The sequence below is a fragment of the Pipistrellus hanaki genome (genome assembly GCF_964339955.1).
Source record: "Pipistrellus hanaki genome assembly, chromosome: 8".
Classification (NCBI taxonomy): domain Eukaryota; kingdom Metazoa; phylum Chordata; class Mammalia; order Chiroptera; family Vespertilionidae; genus Pipistrellus; species Pipistrellus hanaki.
Genome location: NC_140510.1, coordinates 9,890,433 through 9,906,202, shown reverse-complemented (window position 1 = coordinate 9,906,202; position 15,770 = coordinate 9,890,433). Strand labels below are relative to the sequence as shown.

General features: G+C 38.2%; 1 protein-coding gene across 5 annotated transcripts in view; it reads left to right on the top strand.

Annotated features, from left to right (window-relative positions):
- The window catches only part of PTPN4 (protein tyrosine phosphatase non-receptor type 4), a 175,468-nt gene that overhangs the window by 52,096 nt on the left and 107,602 nt on the right, over positions 1-15,770 (top strand). For all 5 annotated transcript variants that reach the window (XM_084892217.1, XM_084892214.1, XM_084892216.1 and 2 more), the window contains 4 exons: positions 4,123-4,167; positions 4,425-4,477; positions 7,825-7,945; positions 8,466-8,553. In XM_084892217.1, coding sequence (XP_084748343.1) covers positions 4,123-4,167; positions 4,425-4,477; positions 7,825-7,945; positions 8,466-8,553 — 307 coding nt within the window. The remainder of the gene's footprint in view (positions 1-4,122; positions 4,168-4,424; positions 4,478-7,824; positions 7,946-8,465; positions 8,554-15,770) is intronic.

The following is a 15,770-nucleotide window of genomic DNA, read 5'->3' as shown; positions in this document are numbered from 1 at the left end:
GGCTTGGTTGGCCGTGGTCCTATGTATTGAAAGGTCACCTGTTCCATTTCTGGTCAGCGCACATGCTTGGGTTGCAGACTTCATCCTTGGTAGAGGGTGTGGAGGAGGCAGCCGATCAGTGTTCCACTCTCACATTGATGTTTCTATCTTTCCCTTCCTCCCTCTCTCTAAAAATTCAATTTAAAAAATCTTTAACCTGAAGGATAACCATGTGTGCTGCTTGAAAGATGATTAGTAATTCGTTACAAAACAAGACAATAAATATTAGCCTATTATACCTTCCATAAAAGTTTCAGATGTAAGAATATAGATTAGTGACTATGTTACAATTTTTCTAAAAGACAGGTGACAAATTTAAAATCTGTACCTAAGCTACCTGTAGATGTTAATGTATTGGTTATCCTTTAGAATACAGAGGTGAAGTAGAAAAACAAAAGAATAAATTAAACACATTTCCCTGCCAATCCTCAGGTGTTGCTGCAGTAGGGCTTTTAGTAGATAAAGTGAGAAAAGTTAGATTCATATCTATTAGAGTTCTTATCTGTGTGTTTGTTGTAGGGGGAGTGGAGACAGTGGGTTACTACCTTTTTTATAACAGGAGAACTCAAGAATATATGCTCTGGATTAGGTAGTTCAAGCTAATAGTATCGAAGCTAATTTCTCTTGAAAAGCAAAATTGTGTTATATGAATACCCTTTAGTTTAATACTATTTGCTGTTAGGTTTTGTTGTTGTTAATTAAAATAACAAGATGTTTTGTATAATAAAACCTGTTCTTGGATGAACTTAAAGGAAGCTACACTGAATTAAAGAAAATTGTGATTTATAAAGTATTTTTAAATGCATTTTATTGTTTCCTGGTGCATATAACTTGAAATCAAGTAGCAAAGTATTCTATAATACAGGGTGTTCCCAAATAATGTACACACACTTTAACAACTGATAGCTCAATTGGTATTTCTTTCTATGGAAGCTAGTTCCTCCTTGATCCTTCTCGAGGAGCAAAGGTCCTCAGTCACAGGATATTAAACGGAGAAGACAAGACACATGGTAGGCATATAGGAGAGACTTTATTGCAGACCCAAGTAGCCATTGCTAACAAGGAGCCATCAGACAAAACAGTTCTTCAAAGTAGCCCAACAAAGCAGCCATGCACTGGCTGGTCAGTAACATATCTTTATACTAAACTCGGACAAAAGAGGTTTCTTGCCAAATAGTGACATCAATATTTGGGTTTTAGAAAAGTATGCCTGTGCAGTGTGTACAGTATAACTGCTGTGTCATTGCCTTTGCATGTGCATATGGCCAATTGGCCTTTAACATCTGGCGTATTCTAATTAGGGTTCCCATGCTTTCTCTTCAGATTTAACCCATTGAAATGAATAATTATTCAAAGTATGCATTTTTTCAGAACATCCTGTATGTTTTAGTAATCAGATTTTTAAATTATTTGTAATTAAGAGATCAATAAGTTCGATTGGATTTCTAATATATTTGACTTTTATGGAGTTCATTAGCATAAGCAATTAAAATATTGTCAATTACAGCTATATTCATAATTTACTCAAAAAACTGTCATTGACTTTCTTAACAAAATTTTAATGCGTTGATTTTTTTATAGCTTGTGTTGAAGACAAAGAATAAATGTGTCTCACTGATAATTAAGTCAAAACATATTCCTGAAGTAGAATAAAATAAAATAAAATTTTACAGTAATTGAGGAAGTATTTTCTCAGTCTATCAGTCTAGAAAATTATCTTTGTTTAACTTAGAAATAATACATTATTTTAAAAATCCTTTATAATGGATTTATAACTGGCACTATTTGGTAAAATGGGCTAAGTGGCTAGTTTTTATTTTATTAGCATAGTGTACATTGTACATCAATGAATCTCTATCCTGATTACAAATTAGAATCACTTAGGGTAGCTCTTGCTTTGGCCACACCTCCTGGATACTCTGATTTAATAGGTCTCAGACAGGACTTGTGCATAAGCATTACAAGCTTCCCAGGTGACTCAATTATGCTACCAGGTTGAAGAAATACTCCTTTAAAACTTTACTGCTTAGATAGCTTTAATGCGATGGTCCAGATTAGTAATAAGACACCCTTGACCACAGTTGCTAATTGTAAGGACTAGTATAAGCCCCACAAAACAGGAAATCAGCTATACCTCCTTACTTTGGGATTCCATTTTAGGTTATTGGTAAAAAAAAAAAAGAATGGGCTTATAGAGCTTCCAAATGAAACATCATTTACTATTGCTGGCATAATTGGAATTGGAGTTTTCTCAGGAGTCGAGGGAATACAAATGACATCACTTTTCATACCTTTTTAGAGCATGATAAGTGTTTAACTCATGGTATTCATTATTGTCTGGATTAGAAAAGTTAACGTTAGTTTTACAGTTTGTAAAGGTGATTATTCTTACCTCAATTATTATTAATCTATTTTAAAGGTCTTGGTTGTCTTTCAAAATTAGGCTTGTATTTTCTGTTTGGGGCTCCTGAGATACATATACTCGGCTATGATTCTACTTTCTTTTTACAAATAGAGAAACAAGACCCAGCCATATTTTAAGTAACTTGCCAAAGGTTATAGGCTAGCTTACTTTAGGACTTATAGCTTAGATTTAGCTTATTCTGGTTTCCATTCTGTTAGTCTTTAATGATTAATATGTAAATAAAATTCAGCAAGCACATACGTATTATTTGTGTAGTATTCATAATATTATGCCAAGGATATACGTGACCTTTCAGTCCTAAGATTGTTTCCACCAGGAACCTTTAACTTTTTTTTTTATCCTCATCTCAGGATATGTTCCCATTGAATTTTTAGAGAATGTGGAAGGGAGGGAAGAGAGGGAAGGAAAAAAGGGAGAGAAAGGAAAGCATTGATCGGTTGCCTCCTGCTCTTTCCCCAATTAGGGGATTGAACCTGCAACTGAGGTATTGCCCTTGACCAAAGATTGAACTCAGGGCTGACATTCTAACCACTGAGCAACCAGCCAGGACCAAGGACTTTTAACTTTTAATTATGAAACTAAGTTGCTGATTAGAAATATGTTGTCTTAGATTGAGTAAGCAATACTATTCATAATATTATGTATTAAGCCTCAGAGAATTAATATATGAAGCCAAGATATTTGTGTCAGCTCTTTTTTAAAAACATTACTATCAATATCTGATTCTGTGTAACCTTAATTACATTTTTTGGTAATTTGAATGGTCATGGAGCTCTTCAATGACTTTAATCAAACAACTAACATTTTTAATAATTTTTAACTCTTGGAGTATGTATCCTCTTTTTAATGAGGTGAAGAAAAGTCTGTAAATTTCTTAAACATTTACAGCCACAAATTTTGGTCTTCTGCCAACATTATACTGCACAGGTGGTTTTGCCCAAACATCGATACATTTGCCAGGGAATGACTTCACCCACTAGCAAGGACAGGACATCTTGTAAGCAACCCTAGTATTCTTGTTAGAGGATACTTACACTTCTTTTTGTGTTTGTTTTTTTTTAAAGGAAATTTGGTACTTGGCAATTCTAATATTAGATCAATTGTAGGTAAAGGAACTTATGTGGCTTTTTTGTTTATGTTTTTTAACCAAAGAAAGCATTCTTAACTCATATGAAGAGGGAAAGGTGCTTTTCTGCAACCAGTAGCTTCTTGCTGCCATAAGACAAATCAGCACACAGGCCTGTTCTTGCAGTTGGCTTCCCATCTCAGCAGAAGGAATGATTTTCTTCTACTGGTCGCTAGTGCATTGTTACTGTCAGCTCGCCTATGTCTGCTGTGCTTCCCAGTATACTTTCTGTATACACCAATCCTTATAGTATTTCTCTCTAATACCCTCCCTAGGGCATGTAATGCTTAGCAAGCATTAGGGGTTTTATAACTGATCTAGTGGAAACAAGACAAAGAATTTTAAAACTTGGATTCATGAATTTATGAAAGCTTATTTTTAAAATATCTTGTGTTAATATATTTATTATAGAAGTAAATACTTAAATTTTTATTTGTTAATATAGATATGTAGTTTTTAATATCGAAATGCTATAATTCCAGTAAATGCTAACTATCTTTTCTTTTTCTTTTTCTTTTTTTTTCTTTTTAAGGTACCAGTATTTTTTGCAAATTAAACAAGACATTCTTACTGGAAGGTAGGCTATTATATATTTTTAGTAATAGATTTAAGAATATTCTTAATTCTATAGTAAGTAATTCATGAGCTTTGCAAACTATTGAAAAATGATTACATATAATATGAATTTCTTTCATCAAATAAGTTCATTACTTAGTAGTTGAAATATAAATCACATGGAAATTTCCAAGTGTGACTAGTAAATTATAAATTATAGTGCTTTTGAAATCATTGTGTTTAACTTTGGGCTATGTATTTTCTGTTTTGTTTTATTAGATTGCCCTGTCCTTATAATACTGCTGCCCTTTTGGCTTCATTTGCTGTTCAATGTAAGTATCAGCCCAGGTTTTTAGTTCTTATTGATTTTTCCAGATGGAGTAAGGGGGGAGAGAGAGATACATTGATCAGTTGCCTCCCATACACACCACAATTGGGGATGGAACCCACAACCCAAGTATGTGCCCATATTGAGAATCAAACCCTATGACCTTCAGGTGCTCTGGACAAAGCTCTGTCTAATGTAGCCATACCAGGTAGGCAGGCCCAGCAACTTTTGAGACATAGCATATAATTACACTAGAGGCACAGTGCATGAATTTGTGCACTGGTGATGTCCAATCAGCCCACCCTGATGGGAGCCAATCAGGGTGGGGCCGGCCTGGGCGAGGGGCCACAATTGTTCCAATCATTCTGCCATTCAGTCCCGGGCTTTTATTATATAGGATTAGTCAGCTCAGACAGCCATAACAAAATATCATAAATTTGTTTGGCTGAAACAACAGAAATTTATTTTCCTCACAATTCTGGAGGCTGGAATTTGGGGTTAGGGTACCAGCATAGCATCATCCCATGCACCAGAAAGTGGTGGATCGATTGCCAGTCGGCACATGCCCAGATTGCAGATTCAATACCTAGTCCAGTGAGTGCAGGAAACAATGGGACAATGTTTCTCTCTCTATTCTCTCTGAGATCAATTAAAATGAATGATAAATAATGTTCTATAAGTATGGTTTTAACAGGAAAGACATTAGTGATCTATGAAGTGAAAAATTTGTTATAACATATATATATACAGCATGACCCCATTTTTCAAAAAAATATTGATTTCAGAAGAAGGGAGAGGGTGAGATAGAAACATCCTACCTAATAATAGAGTAATATGCAAATCAACCATCACTCTGCTATACCCACCAGCCAATCAGAGCAAGATGCAAATTAACCCATCAAATAGGTGGTTAATTTGTATTAGTGGAGGGAGGGAGGAGTGAAGACTGAAGACAGCATACAAGGAAGAGGGAGGGAAAATGGAAAGCAAAGTGGCTGCAGTGAGCTGTGGGTCGGGCATGTGGGGCAAAGCCCGCAGTTGTGGCAGTGTGTGCAGCTGCAGAGACAGTGGCAGCGGTGGCCTTGGGCGAAGTGGGATGGGCGGGGCACGCCTCACCAGCCCCGCCCCACCCAGTCCTGCCTGTTGTAGCGGGAGAGGTGAGGGGCTGGAGAGGTGGCGATGGCAGGAGGGAAGCCCACCGGAAGTCTTGCAGGAATATTCCTGCAACAGGTCACTAGTCAATGATAAGAATCATTGACCCACTGTCTCCTGCACGGGACCTAGTCCAAAACCTGAGTGGGAATCATATTGTGACTTCCTGGTTTATAGATTGATGCTCAACCACTGAGCCCCACCACCTGGACCCCATTTTTATCAATACCAGGCTCATGAGGTACAGTGGCAAGATCTCCTAGATGAAAGTTTAAAGTTACCCAAACTCCTTTGCAGCTAGGTTTCTGGGTATGAATTTGTTTCTGCTGATTGAACGCACTTGCACAATATTTTGAAGGCAGAAATGAGGCAGAGGCATCTTCCTTCAGTTTGGGCTATTTGCTGCTGGTGTCATGTTTGCAAAGATGTGGAGGTTTTCTGCGGCGGAATCCAGGCTGTGCACAGGCAGTTGTGGCAAGGCAGTGCCCAGTGACCTGTTTTTAGGAACTGGGGGGCACTTGCAGGGCCAGCAGTTTCCTGATCCCCGGGTCACAGCTGCACCAGAGTGTTCTAGCATTCAGCTGTGGCTGAGGGCAGCTCTGGGCAGGGAGTCTTTCATGGGGGCCTAGCCTAATACCTACTCTGATGATTTCCCAAGCACCATTCCCTGTGCTAAATTCTTTCCTGCCTAAAATAGCAAAGATCTACAAACATTTTGGATCCTCTACTTTCAACAACAAAAAATGCTGCACTGGGTCAGGTATGAGAAGTGGGTGAGGTGTTGCGGAAGACTCTCTTTGAGTCTCAGCTTTCTCTTCTGTAGAATGGAGACCAAAAATTACCTGTTCTTAGTTACTGAAGACTGTGGCAGCTGTGTTTCCCAAAGAAACACATTTCCCAACCCTCCTGTGGCCTTGCCACTTTCTGCCACGTCCTCTCTTTTGAAGCAGCGCTAACCTGTGATGCGCTGGTATCCAGTATACTGGTTATCTGGTTACCTGAGAATTCCAAGGCCAAGACTGAAAAGGCGAGGAGCTATAGCCCTGCCCACTCCACCAGGGTTTCTAGCTCTGCCCCACCCACACCTCTTGGGGTTCTGGCTGGTGTAGGGCCTTGCCCTCCTGGCTTGCTTCCCCTCTGGTCAGTGGCCCAGCTGGTGTGCTGCTTTGCCCAGCAGGCAGGTTAAGAGCCCAGGTTGGGCCTCACACCTCCTGGCTCCTGTGTGCCTGAGTCCTGCAGCCCCTATTCCTGCCACTGCTCAGACCGGGGCCAGATGCCCGGTGCTGTGTGTAGCCCGCAGGGACTTCTGTGGCCACCAGGAAAGCTTCCCCAATCAATCCCTGACTCTGGTGCCCTGATCCCGGGTCCACTTCCACCAAAGAAGAACTTTTGCCTGGTCAGCTACCCAAGAGCAAGTACCTCCAAGGTCCGCAGACCCCAAATTTCAGCCAGCTAAGGAGGTGCTGGGGGTGATATGACCCTGATCGAGGTGCTGGGGGTGATATGACCCAGAGCAGGCTGGTAGGTTGCCGAGTGCATATCACAGACACTGGTCATTCTGGTTCTCCTGATCAATCCACTGTAATAGTCGCTAGGTTTTTATATATACAGGCAGTCCTCTTGTTACGTCAGACTGTTACGTCAGTTTCGCTATTTCGACGAATGTACTTATGTGCTTTATGTTTTTTATTATTTACTACAAGTAAAGGTTAAGAGCTGTTATCTTTTAAATTTTTTTTTTTTTTACTATTTCACTTCATTACTGCTGTGTATGTGCTCCTTGTGAGTGACATAGGTACTTATGTAGGTGGGTTCTGACTTAACTCGAAAATCATGTTACGTCACACCATAGGAACAGATCTACATAACCCGAGGACCTACTGTATAAATTGTCTATATTGATAGTTCATTGCCTTTAATGTGTAAGTTCTTTAGATGTAAGTTGCTGCACAGGAGAAAGTGACTGCAAAGGAAATGTAATGAAACATCCACTTAGTTAGCAATTACTTCAGTTCCAGAAAAAAATTCTGAAGTTTGAAATCTTGAAGACTGTTATATGCATTGTTATAACTTGTTTAAATGGTAACAGTAGAAATAGAAATATTTTACTTCCAGAAATATAATGGAATTCATGACTTTGATGATTTGACTATAAACAATAAAAATGTGTTTATTAAAGTAAATATTTTTCTTTATTAGCTGAACTTGGAGACTACAATCAGTCAGAAAACTTGCCAGGCTACCTCTCAGATTATTCTTTCATTCCTAATCAACCTCAAGATTTTGAAAAAGAAATTGCAAAATTACATCAGCAACATACGTAAGGATTTATTTACTTTTCTACTTATTTGGCAAACTTTTTGGGGGAGTTAATCTTCACCCAAGGATATTTTTAGAAAGAATAGAAGGAAGAAGGAGACAGAAACATCCATGTGTGTGTGTGTGAGAGAGAGAGAGAGAGAGAGAGAGAGAGAGACGTTGATTGCTTGTGTCCCACATATAAGCCCTGACTGGGCCAGGGTTCAAGCCTTTGACTGGATTTGAATTCAAGACACAGTGCTCTAACCACTGAGCAATCAGCTAAGGCGGTAAATTTCTTAATGGCATCTTTTCTAGAGAAATGTTTTATAATTTTTAAATGCAAATTAATAACTTGTGTTACTGAAAATGTACTCTCCAGTTAAGTTAGATGCTACTGTACATAACTAAAAGGAGTGGTCATGCATGGTGTTTTGTAAAAGATTTAATTAGGATGTTGAAAAATGTCCAGATAAATAGCCTTTTATAATTTGGCCATATTTGTGATTGATTTAATTTTTAACCTAATGATGTCTTTTCAGAGGCTTAACTCCTGCAGAAGCAGAATTTAATTACCTGAACACAGCACGTACCTTAGAACTCTATGGAGTTGAATTCCACTATGCAAGGGTAAGTGAAGAAAACTTACTTTGATATTGATGAGTTAGGCTCTGTCAACATAGTAATGCCCTAACAGCATTAGGTAACAAATGTAGTAACTAGTAAGTGCTGAAAATTTGTAAGTGTAAGTATTTTCACACTCACTTAAGATTCAATACCTGATGAAAATGGTTGAAGTAGATTTTTCATGTTATTTTTCTTCAAGGAAGTGATTTATGTAATCATGATAACTTTTGCAGAGCATAGGAGACAATACCTTTAGAATTTTTATTTTAAAAATAAAGATTAAGTATAGGAAAAGTAGTTTTTTTTATATATTTAACTTTCATGCTAAGCATTATCATAATAAAAGATGCTTTCACCACACTTACTTTACTTTCATCATTTAGTGACATTAAATATTTTTATTTTTATTTTTAAAGCACAAATGAAGCATATTAATATATTTTGGCTGTCCACGTCACCCCGAATCCCTTCATTAACTGGCTGGTGCTACTCAGTTGGTTGAGCAGTTGCCAGTTCAATTCCCAGTCAGGGCACATGCCTGGATTGTAGGCTCCATCCCCAGTAGGGGCATGCAGCAGGCAGCTAATGGATGTTTCTCTCTCCCTCCCTGTCACTCTAAAAAAATTACCAATTAAAACATCTTTTTTTTAAAAAAGTGGAATTATGATAACTAGCTTTTCCACAGCACTCTGTTTTTTAATTGAGTCAAATGTGGCTGCTTCCAAAAGACTATATCTTCTGCCATAAGGATATTTGTGAGTGGCTATTAATACACCTGGATTCCTTCACATATTTTTAAGAGGTTATATTCCTTTAGAAGTAATTGGAGTACAGCTATTATGTGTAACCAGTGAAAAGTGGAAATATATGGTAATCATCTGTTAATTTGGTGATAAGGTTTTACATTCTCTTGGGACAAATTGCTGAGCCTGATAAGAATAGCAGCCTGAAAGGGAGATGAGTTTTGTTTAGTTATTTTGAATTTATTTTAATTTATAGACGTACACAGACAGACGATAGTTTGAGAACTCGAAGTTCTACTTCATGTAATGGTTTTATTGTTTAGAGCTTCACCTGGTTATGTTCTGAGAGGAGCACTAAGTCTTATATTTCACAAAGCTTATGTCAGTCTCTCCTTTAAAAAAAACAATGACCCCAGCAGCTTGGCTCAGTGGTTGAGGGTTGACCTATGAACCAGGAGGTTACAGTTCGATTTCTGGTCAAGGCACGTGCCTGGGTTTCGGGCTTGACCCTCATTGGGGGCCATACAAGAGGCAACTGGTCAATGATTCTCATTGATGTTTTCTTCTCTCCCTCCCTCCCTCCCCTCCTCCCTCTCTCCTTCCCTCCCTCCCCCCATCCCTCCCTCTCTCCCTCTCTCCCTCCCTTTCCCCTTATTACTCCCTGTAATCAATTTTTTAAAATACTTTTTAAAAAAACAGAATGATTTGCTTTTCTAACATAACTATATATGATCATCCTTAATGTTTGTGACTTGGAAATCTGTTTGTGTGACGCCATTTAAAATGTGTACGTCTCTGTCATAGACAGCAAGAACCCTACTCAGCTCTGGTGCTCTTGAGTTGCTCTGAGTCTATATATTATTCTAAATTCTTCCAACTAGGCTAGGGCAGTGCCCACTGTATGAACTGTTGGGAACTTAGTTCAAGTTCCTCCTTTATCTTCCATTCACTGGATGCAGTTGTGGGGTCTGAGCACCTCTGCCTAGGGCTGGACCTCCTTGGACACCAAATCTTAGAGAAGTCATGAGAGGTTGTAGGTGTATATCAATGAGTCTTTATTGCAAAAGCCAGTGGCCACAAACCATTAGAGACAAGAGTCCTTCATAACAGTATCTCAGTCAGGCAGCCGTACATGGGCTGGTAAATACATCTTTCCCACATCATTGCACCTCTAATAGTCTCTGTACCCACAGTCATCTGAGCAGTTGCACACTACCCCCTAGACTCACTGCCTCATATCATAGTGGTACCTAAGCTCTGCCTCAGCAGCTTCTCCTGTCTTCCCTGCCCAGCGCACTGGACTCTGTAGCCTCACATAGTAACTACCTCCGAGCTTCTCTCCCATCTCGGTCTCTCCAGCACACTTCTTCACACTCCAGCAGCCTAGCTAGCCATAACCTGCATGTTACTCCAGAGACAAAGATGGCTAGTTGCCAACAGTGATATCAGTCCTTTGGGTTACAGAAGGGCACAGCGTTCTGGGAGATCACTGTGGCCTTGCACCTGCTTATTCCTTGGGCGTTTTGATTAGGATTCTCATGTTCAGAGCGGCCTTGGCATATTGATAACAAGGCCTTTCACATTTTGAGTGCTTTGGCAGTCTGAGGACTCTGGTGTGGTTCCCACAGTCTATCTTGAACTTTTTTCTTTAAAATGTGCTCCTGCACCCTCACTCCCTATTTGGAGCCTATTGCCTTTGAACATGATTCTCTAAAATGTAACATAGTGCTCAGAATTTGTGCAACTAAATTTTGTTTTTTATTTTAATAAAGTTTAAAACCAGAGATAATTTAATATGTGAACTAAACTATGGTTAACAAGAAAAAGACCACTACATTCAATTATTTTAATCATAAGCTTTTCTCTCTCTCTTTTTTTTTTTAGTTTATTGATTTTTAGAGATAGAGGGAGGGAGGGAGGGAGAGAAACATGAGTGTGAGAGTGCAACATGGATCGGCTACCTCCTGCACACCCCCTACTGCAACTTGCAACTCGGCATGTGCCCTTGACCAGGAATGGAACCGGCAACTTCTTGGTGCACAGGACACCAAAACTGCTGAACCACACAGGGCTTATCAGTTTTGTAAAGGTAGTTGGGACTGCTATCTGTTATCTCTGACTGCTATCAATTAAATACAAAGAGTGTTAAACTACCCTTTTTTTCTTTTTCTTAATTAAATTTATTGGGGTGGCATTAGTTAATAAGATTATATAGTTTTCAAGTGCACATCTCTATGATACAACAATCTGTATATTGCATTGTGTACCCAACACCCGAAGCCAAGTCACCTTTTATCCCCATGTATTTGGCCCTTTCCCCTTTACTACTCCTTCTTCTCTTCCCTCTGGCAACCACCATACTGTTGTCTGTGTCTGGGTTTCAGTTTTATATCCTGCATATGAGTGAAATCCTATGGTTCTCAGCTTTTTCTAACTGACTTATTTCTCTCAGCGTAATATTCTCAAGGTTCATTCATGTTGTCACAAATAGCAGTCAGTATGTAATTTTTTCCCTATGGTTGAGTAATACAGTATTCCATTGTATATATGTACCATATCTTCCTTATCCAATTCTCTATTGAAGGACATTTTGGTGTTTCCATGTCTTGGCCACCATGAATAATGCTGCAGTGAATATAGGAAGTATATATAACTTTGCTAATAAATGTTTTCAAATTTTTTGGGTAGCTAACCAGAACAGGAATGGCTTGGTGTATGTTAACTCTATTCTTTTTCTTTTTTTCTTTTTTTTAATCACTACTAGAGGATATGTTTTTATTGATATTTAGAGAGGGGAAGGGAAAGAGAGAGAGAGAAACATTGATTGGTTGCCTCCTGCATGCACCCCAATGGGAATGAACTCACCAACTTTTATGTACAGGATGATGCTCCAACCAACTGAGCCACCCAGCCAGAGTGTGGTAACTGTATTCTTAATGTTTTTAAGACCCACCAGAATGTTTTCCATGAGGGTTCTTTATTCTCCACAACTTTTCCACTACTTGTTATTACCTGTCTTATTAACAGTAGCCATTCTAACAGAAGTGAGGTGGTATCTCATTGTTGTTTTAATTTACATTTCCCTAATAGATAGTGAAGTTGAGCATCTTTTCATATGTCTGTTGCCATTTGTCTTGGGAGAGATGTCTGTTCAGGTCTTCTGCCCAATTTTTTAATTGGATTGTTTGTATAGTGTTGAATTCTTTTTGTATATTAGCTCCTTGTTGGAGCTGTGGTTTGCAAATATCTCCCATTCGGTTGGTTGCCTCTTTGTTTTGTTGTCGATATCTTTTGCTCTAGAAAAGCTTTGTACTTTCCTTTTTTAGTGACATGGCTGGATTTTACACATAATTAACCATGTTGTTATTTATTAATTTAAGGTAAGAATTTTTTGTTATTCAAATTATTAGATTGTAAAACTCTCTCAGAAAGTCTTAAATGTGGAGTACTGAATTAAAGTAATTTAAACAGAGTTATCCAGAAACATATTTTGTATAGACAAAAAAAAGTCAGGAAAGATTTCTGTTGTGTGTGGATATAAAAGCTTAAGAAGAAAATGTGCAAATGTTGAGTAAACATGAAGAGAAATTTTGTAGCATCAGGAACAAAAAAGAAGAGGGAAGAGAATACATAAATAAAATACTTGCTTTAATTGAATATCATAAGTAAAAGTGTGTAAGTCTTTAGTGCATTCATAGTGGTGGCTCTGTTATGTACCTTGCAGTCTTGACACTAAGGATTACTTAGTGAACAAAACATCAATTAGCCCTGCCCTCATGGAACTTACAGTATAGTGAGGGAGAAAGAAATGGAACGTGTATTAACCATTAAATATGTGGGGCATGAAGGAGAAAGTACAGAATGCTCTGGGATCTTATGGCAGGAATATCTATCTAATCCTACCCGGGAGCAGTGGTAGGGGATCCTTCTTAGAAGAAATAATTTACTGAAGCCAGAAGAATGAATAAGATTAGCAAAGAGTGTGGTTTTCACTGTAGAGCTGTCAGCATGAATGAAGGCTTGAAATAACTGGAGAACATGAAATATTTCACACAATGAAAACTGTTAGTATATCTAGAAGATTAAATGAATAAGGGAAGATGATATAAAACTAAAGAATGAATGATAACTTTAGGATAAAAAGGAAAATAAAAATTATTTGAGATGAAGAGGGGGATATTTTGGTTTACTGTTAAATATATTCTAAATAGTTGGTTTTTCTCGGTTGCAGGGTGTTCAGTTGTATGATTTTTAACACGTGTAGATTCATGTAACTACTACTGCAATCAAAATACAGAGTAGTTCCATAACCCAAAAAAAGTTTCACACTGTCCCTTTGTAGTCCAGCCTTCTATTTACACCTCTTTTCGGACTCTATTTTTGTCTATATTTAGACTCTAGTTTTGTCTTTTCCAAAATGTCTGGTAAGTGGTATTCTGTATATTACCTTTTGAGACTGGCTTCTTTTATTTTCAGTAATGAATTTGAGATTTTGTAAGTTATTGTATGTATTAGTAGTTCATTATTTTTATTGTTGAATATTATTCCAGTGTCTAGATATACTGTGGTTTGTTTATACAGTCACCAACTGAAGAACATCTTGATTGTTTCCAGCATTTAAAAAAAATTATTAATAGACCTACTGCAAGCACTTATTTGCAAGTTTTTGTATGAATTTAAGTTTTTATTTCTGTAGGGTAAAAACCACAGAGTGGAATTGTCAGGTCATATGGTACATGCATATTTAGCTTTATGTGAAATTGCCCATCTGTTTTCTAGAATGATTGCACCACTTTGTATCCCCATCAGCAGTATTTGTAGGTTCTAGTTGTTTCACATCCTTTTTAGCATGTGGTACTGCTTGTTTTGTTTAAGATTTTATGATAGGTGTATTTTATCTCATCATGGTTCTATTTTGCATTTCCCTGATGACTAATGATATTGCACATCCTATTTCCTGTGATAAATGTCTCTTCTCGTGTTGTCCATTGTCTAATTTGGTTGTTTCTTTTCTTGCTTTTGTGTTTTGAGAGCTCTTTATGTATTCTACATATATGTTTTTTGATGGATATATATGATTTGCAGATGTTTTCTCTCTTTGGTTTCCTCTTTTATTCTCTTGACAATGTATTTCAAATATAAGTGATGGATTCTAATGAACAAAATAAACTGAAGAACAAAATAGTTCTAGAGACATAGAAGCATGGAGCAGATGACAGATCTCAGAGGGAAGGGAGGTGGGGTGGGAAGGTTAGGGGAGGAGAGATGAACCTGGGAACTTAATGTATATATGCATATCCCATGGACACAGACAATAGTGTAGTGAAGGTCAGGGAGGGGCGGGTGTGAGGGGAAGGGGTCAAAGGGGAAAAACAAAAGAGGACATACTGTAATACTTTCAACAATAAATACAATTTTTTTAAATTCTCTAAATATTTGGAAATTAAGAAATATACTTCTAAATAAACCATGGGTACAAACACTGTCATTATTTCTATCCAACACTAGTCTGTACTTTCTCTCAGACAGTCATCTAGAAAGAATAACAATTAGTTACCCCTAAGTTGGTGGTTAGGCTTGTTTGATGATGTAATGGGTAGCAAAGTAATCTTGAAAAAAAAATAACTTGAATATATTAATACCAAATAACATGTGTTTTAAAATTTTGTAAAGAATTTCTGACCTTTTAAAATGGAAAAAGCACTGCCAGGAGTAAATGCTGGTCTTGGCTAGGTAGATCAGTTGGTTAGAGTGTTGTCGCCATGCCAAGGTTGCAGGTTTGATTCCCAGTGAAAGCACATACAGGAATGAAACAATGCATAAATAAGTGGAACAACAAATCATTGTTTATCTTTCTCTCTCTCTCTCTCTCTCTCTCTCTCTCTCTCTCTCTCTCTCTCTCAAATCCTATATAATGAAAGGATAATATGCAAATTGATCCTAATGGCAGAACGACTGGGAACGATGGGTCACTATGATGTGCACTGACCACCAGGGGGCAGATGCTCAATGCAGGAGCTGCCCCCTGATGGTCAGCGTGCTCCCTCAGAGGGAGTGTCACCCTCCACTGCCTTCCTCTGCTGGCCTGATTGCCCCCAATTGTCCTCCCCTGCAGGCCTGAAAGCCCATAAGTGCCCTCCCCTGCAGGCCATCTTGTGGCTACCATCTTGTGTGTTGGAGTGATGGTCAATTTCCATATTACCTCTTTATTATATAGGATAATTAAAGTCATGAGATGAGAGCATTGCAGGAACATGCCTAGTAGATACTGAATGGAAGAGGTCCTTGGATGTGAACACTTAGCAGTTCAGAGGTTAGAAAGATGAGGAAGAACCAGGAAAGAACACCAGGAAGAAGTAGCATCCTGTCTAATAAAGAGGGAATATACTAATTGACTGCCACCCCTCAAAGATGGCAGTGCCCACAGCCATAAGATGATGGTGCCCAGTCCCCTGGGCCCCGCCGGGGTGGCAGGCA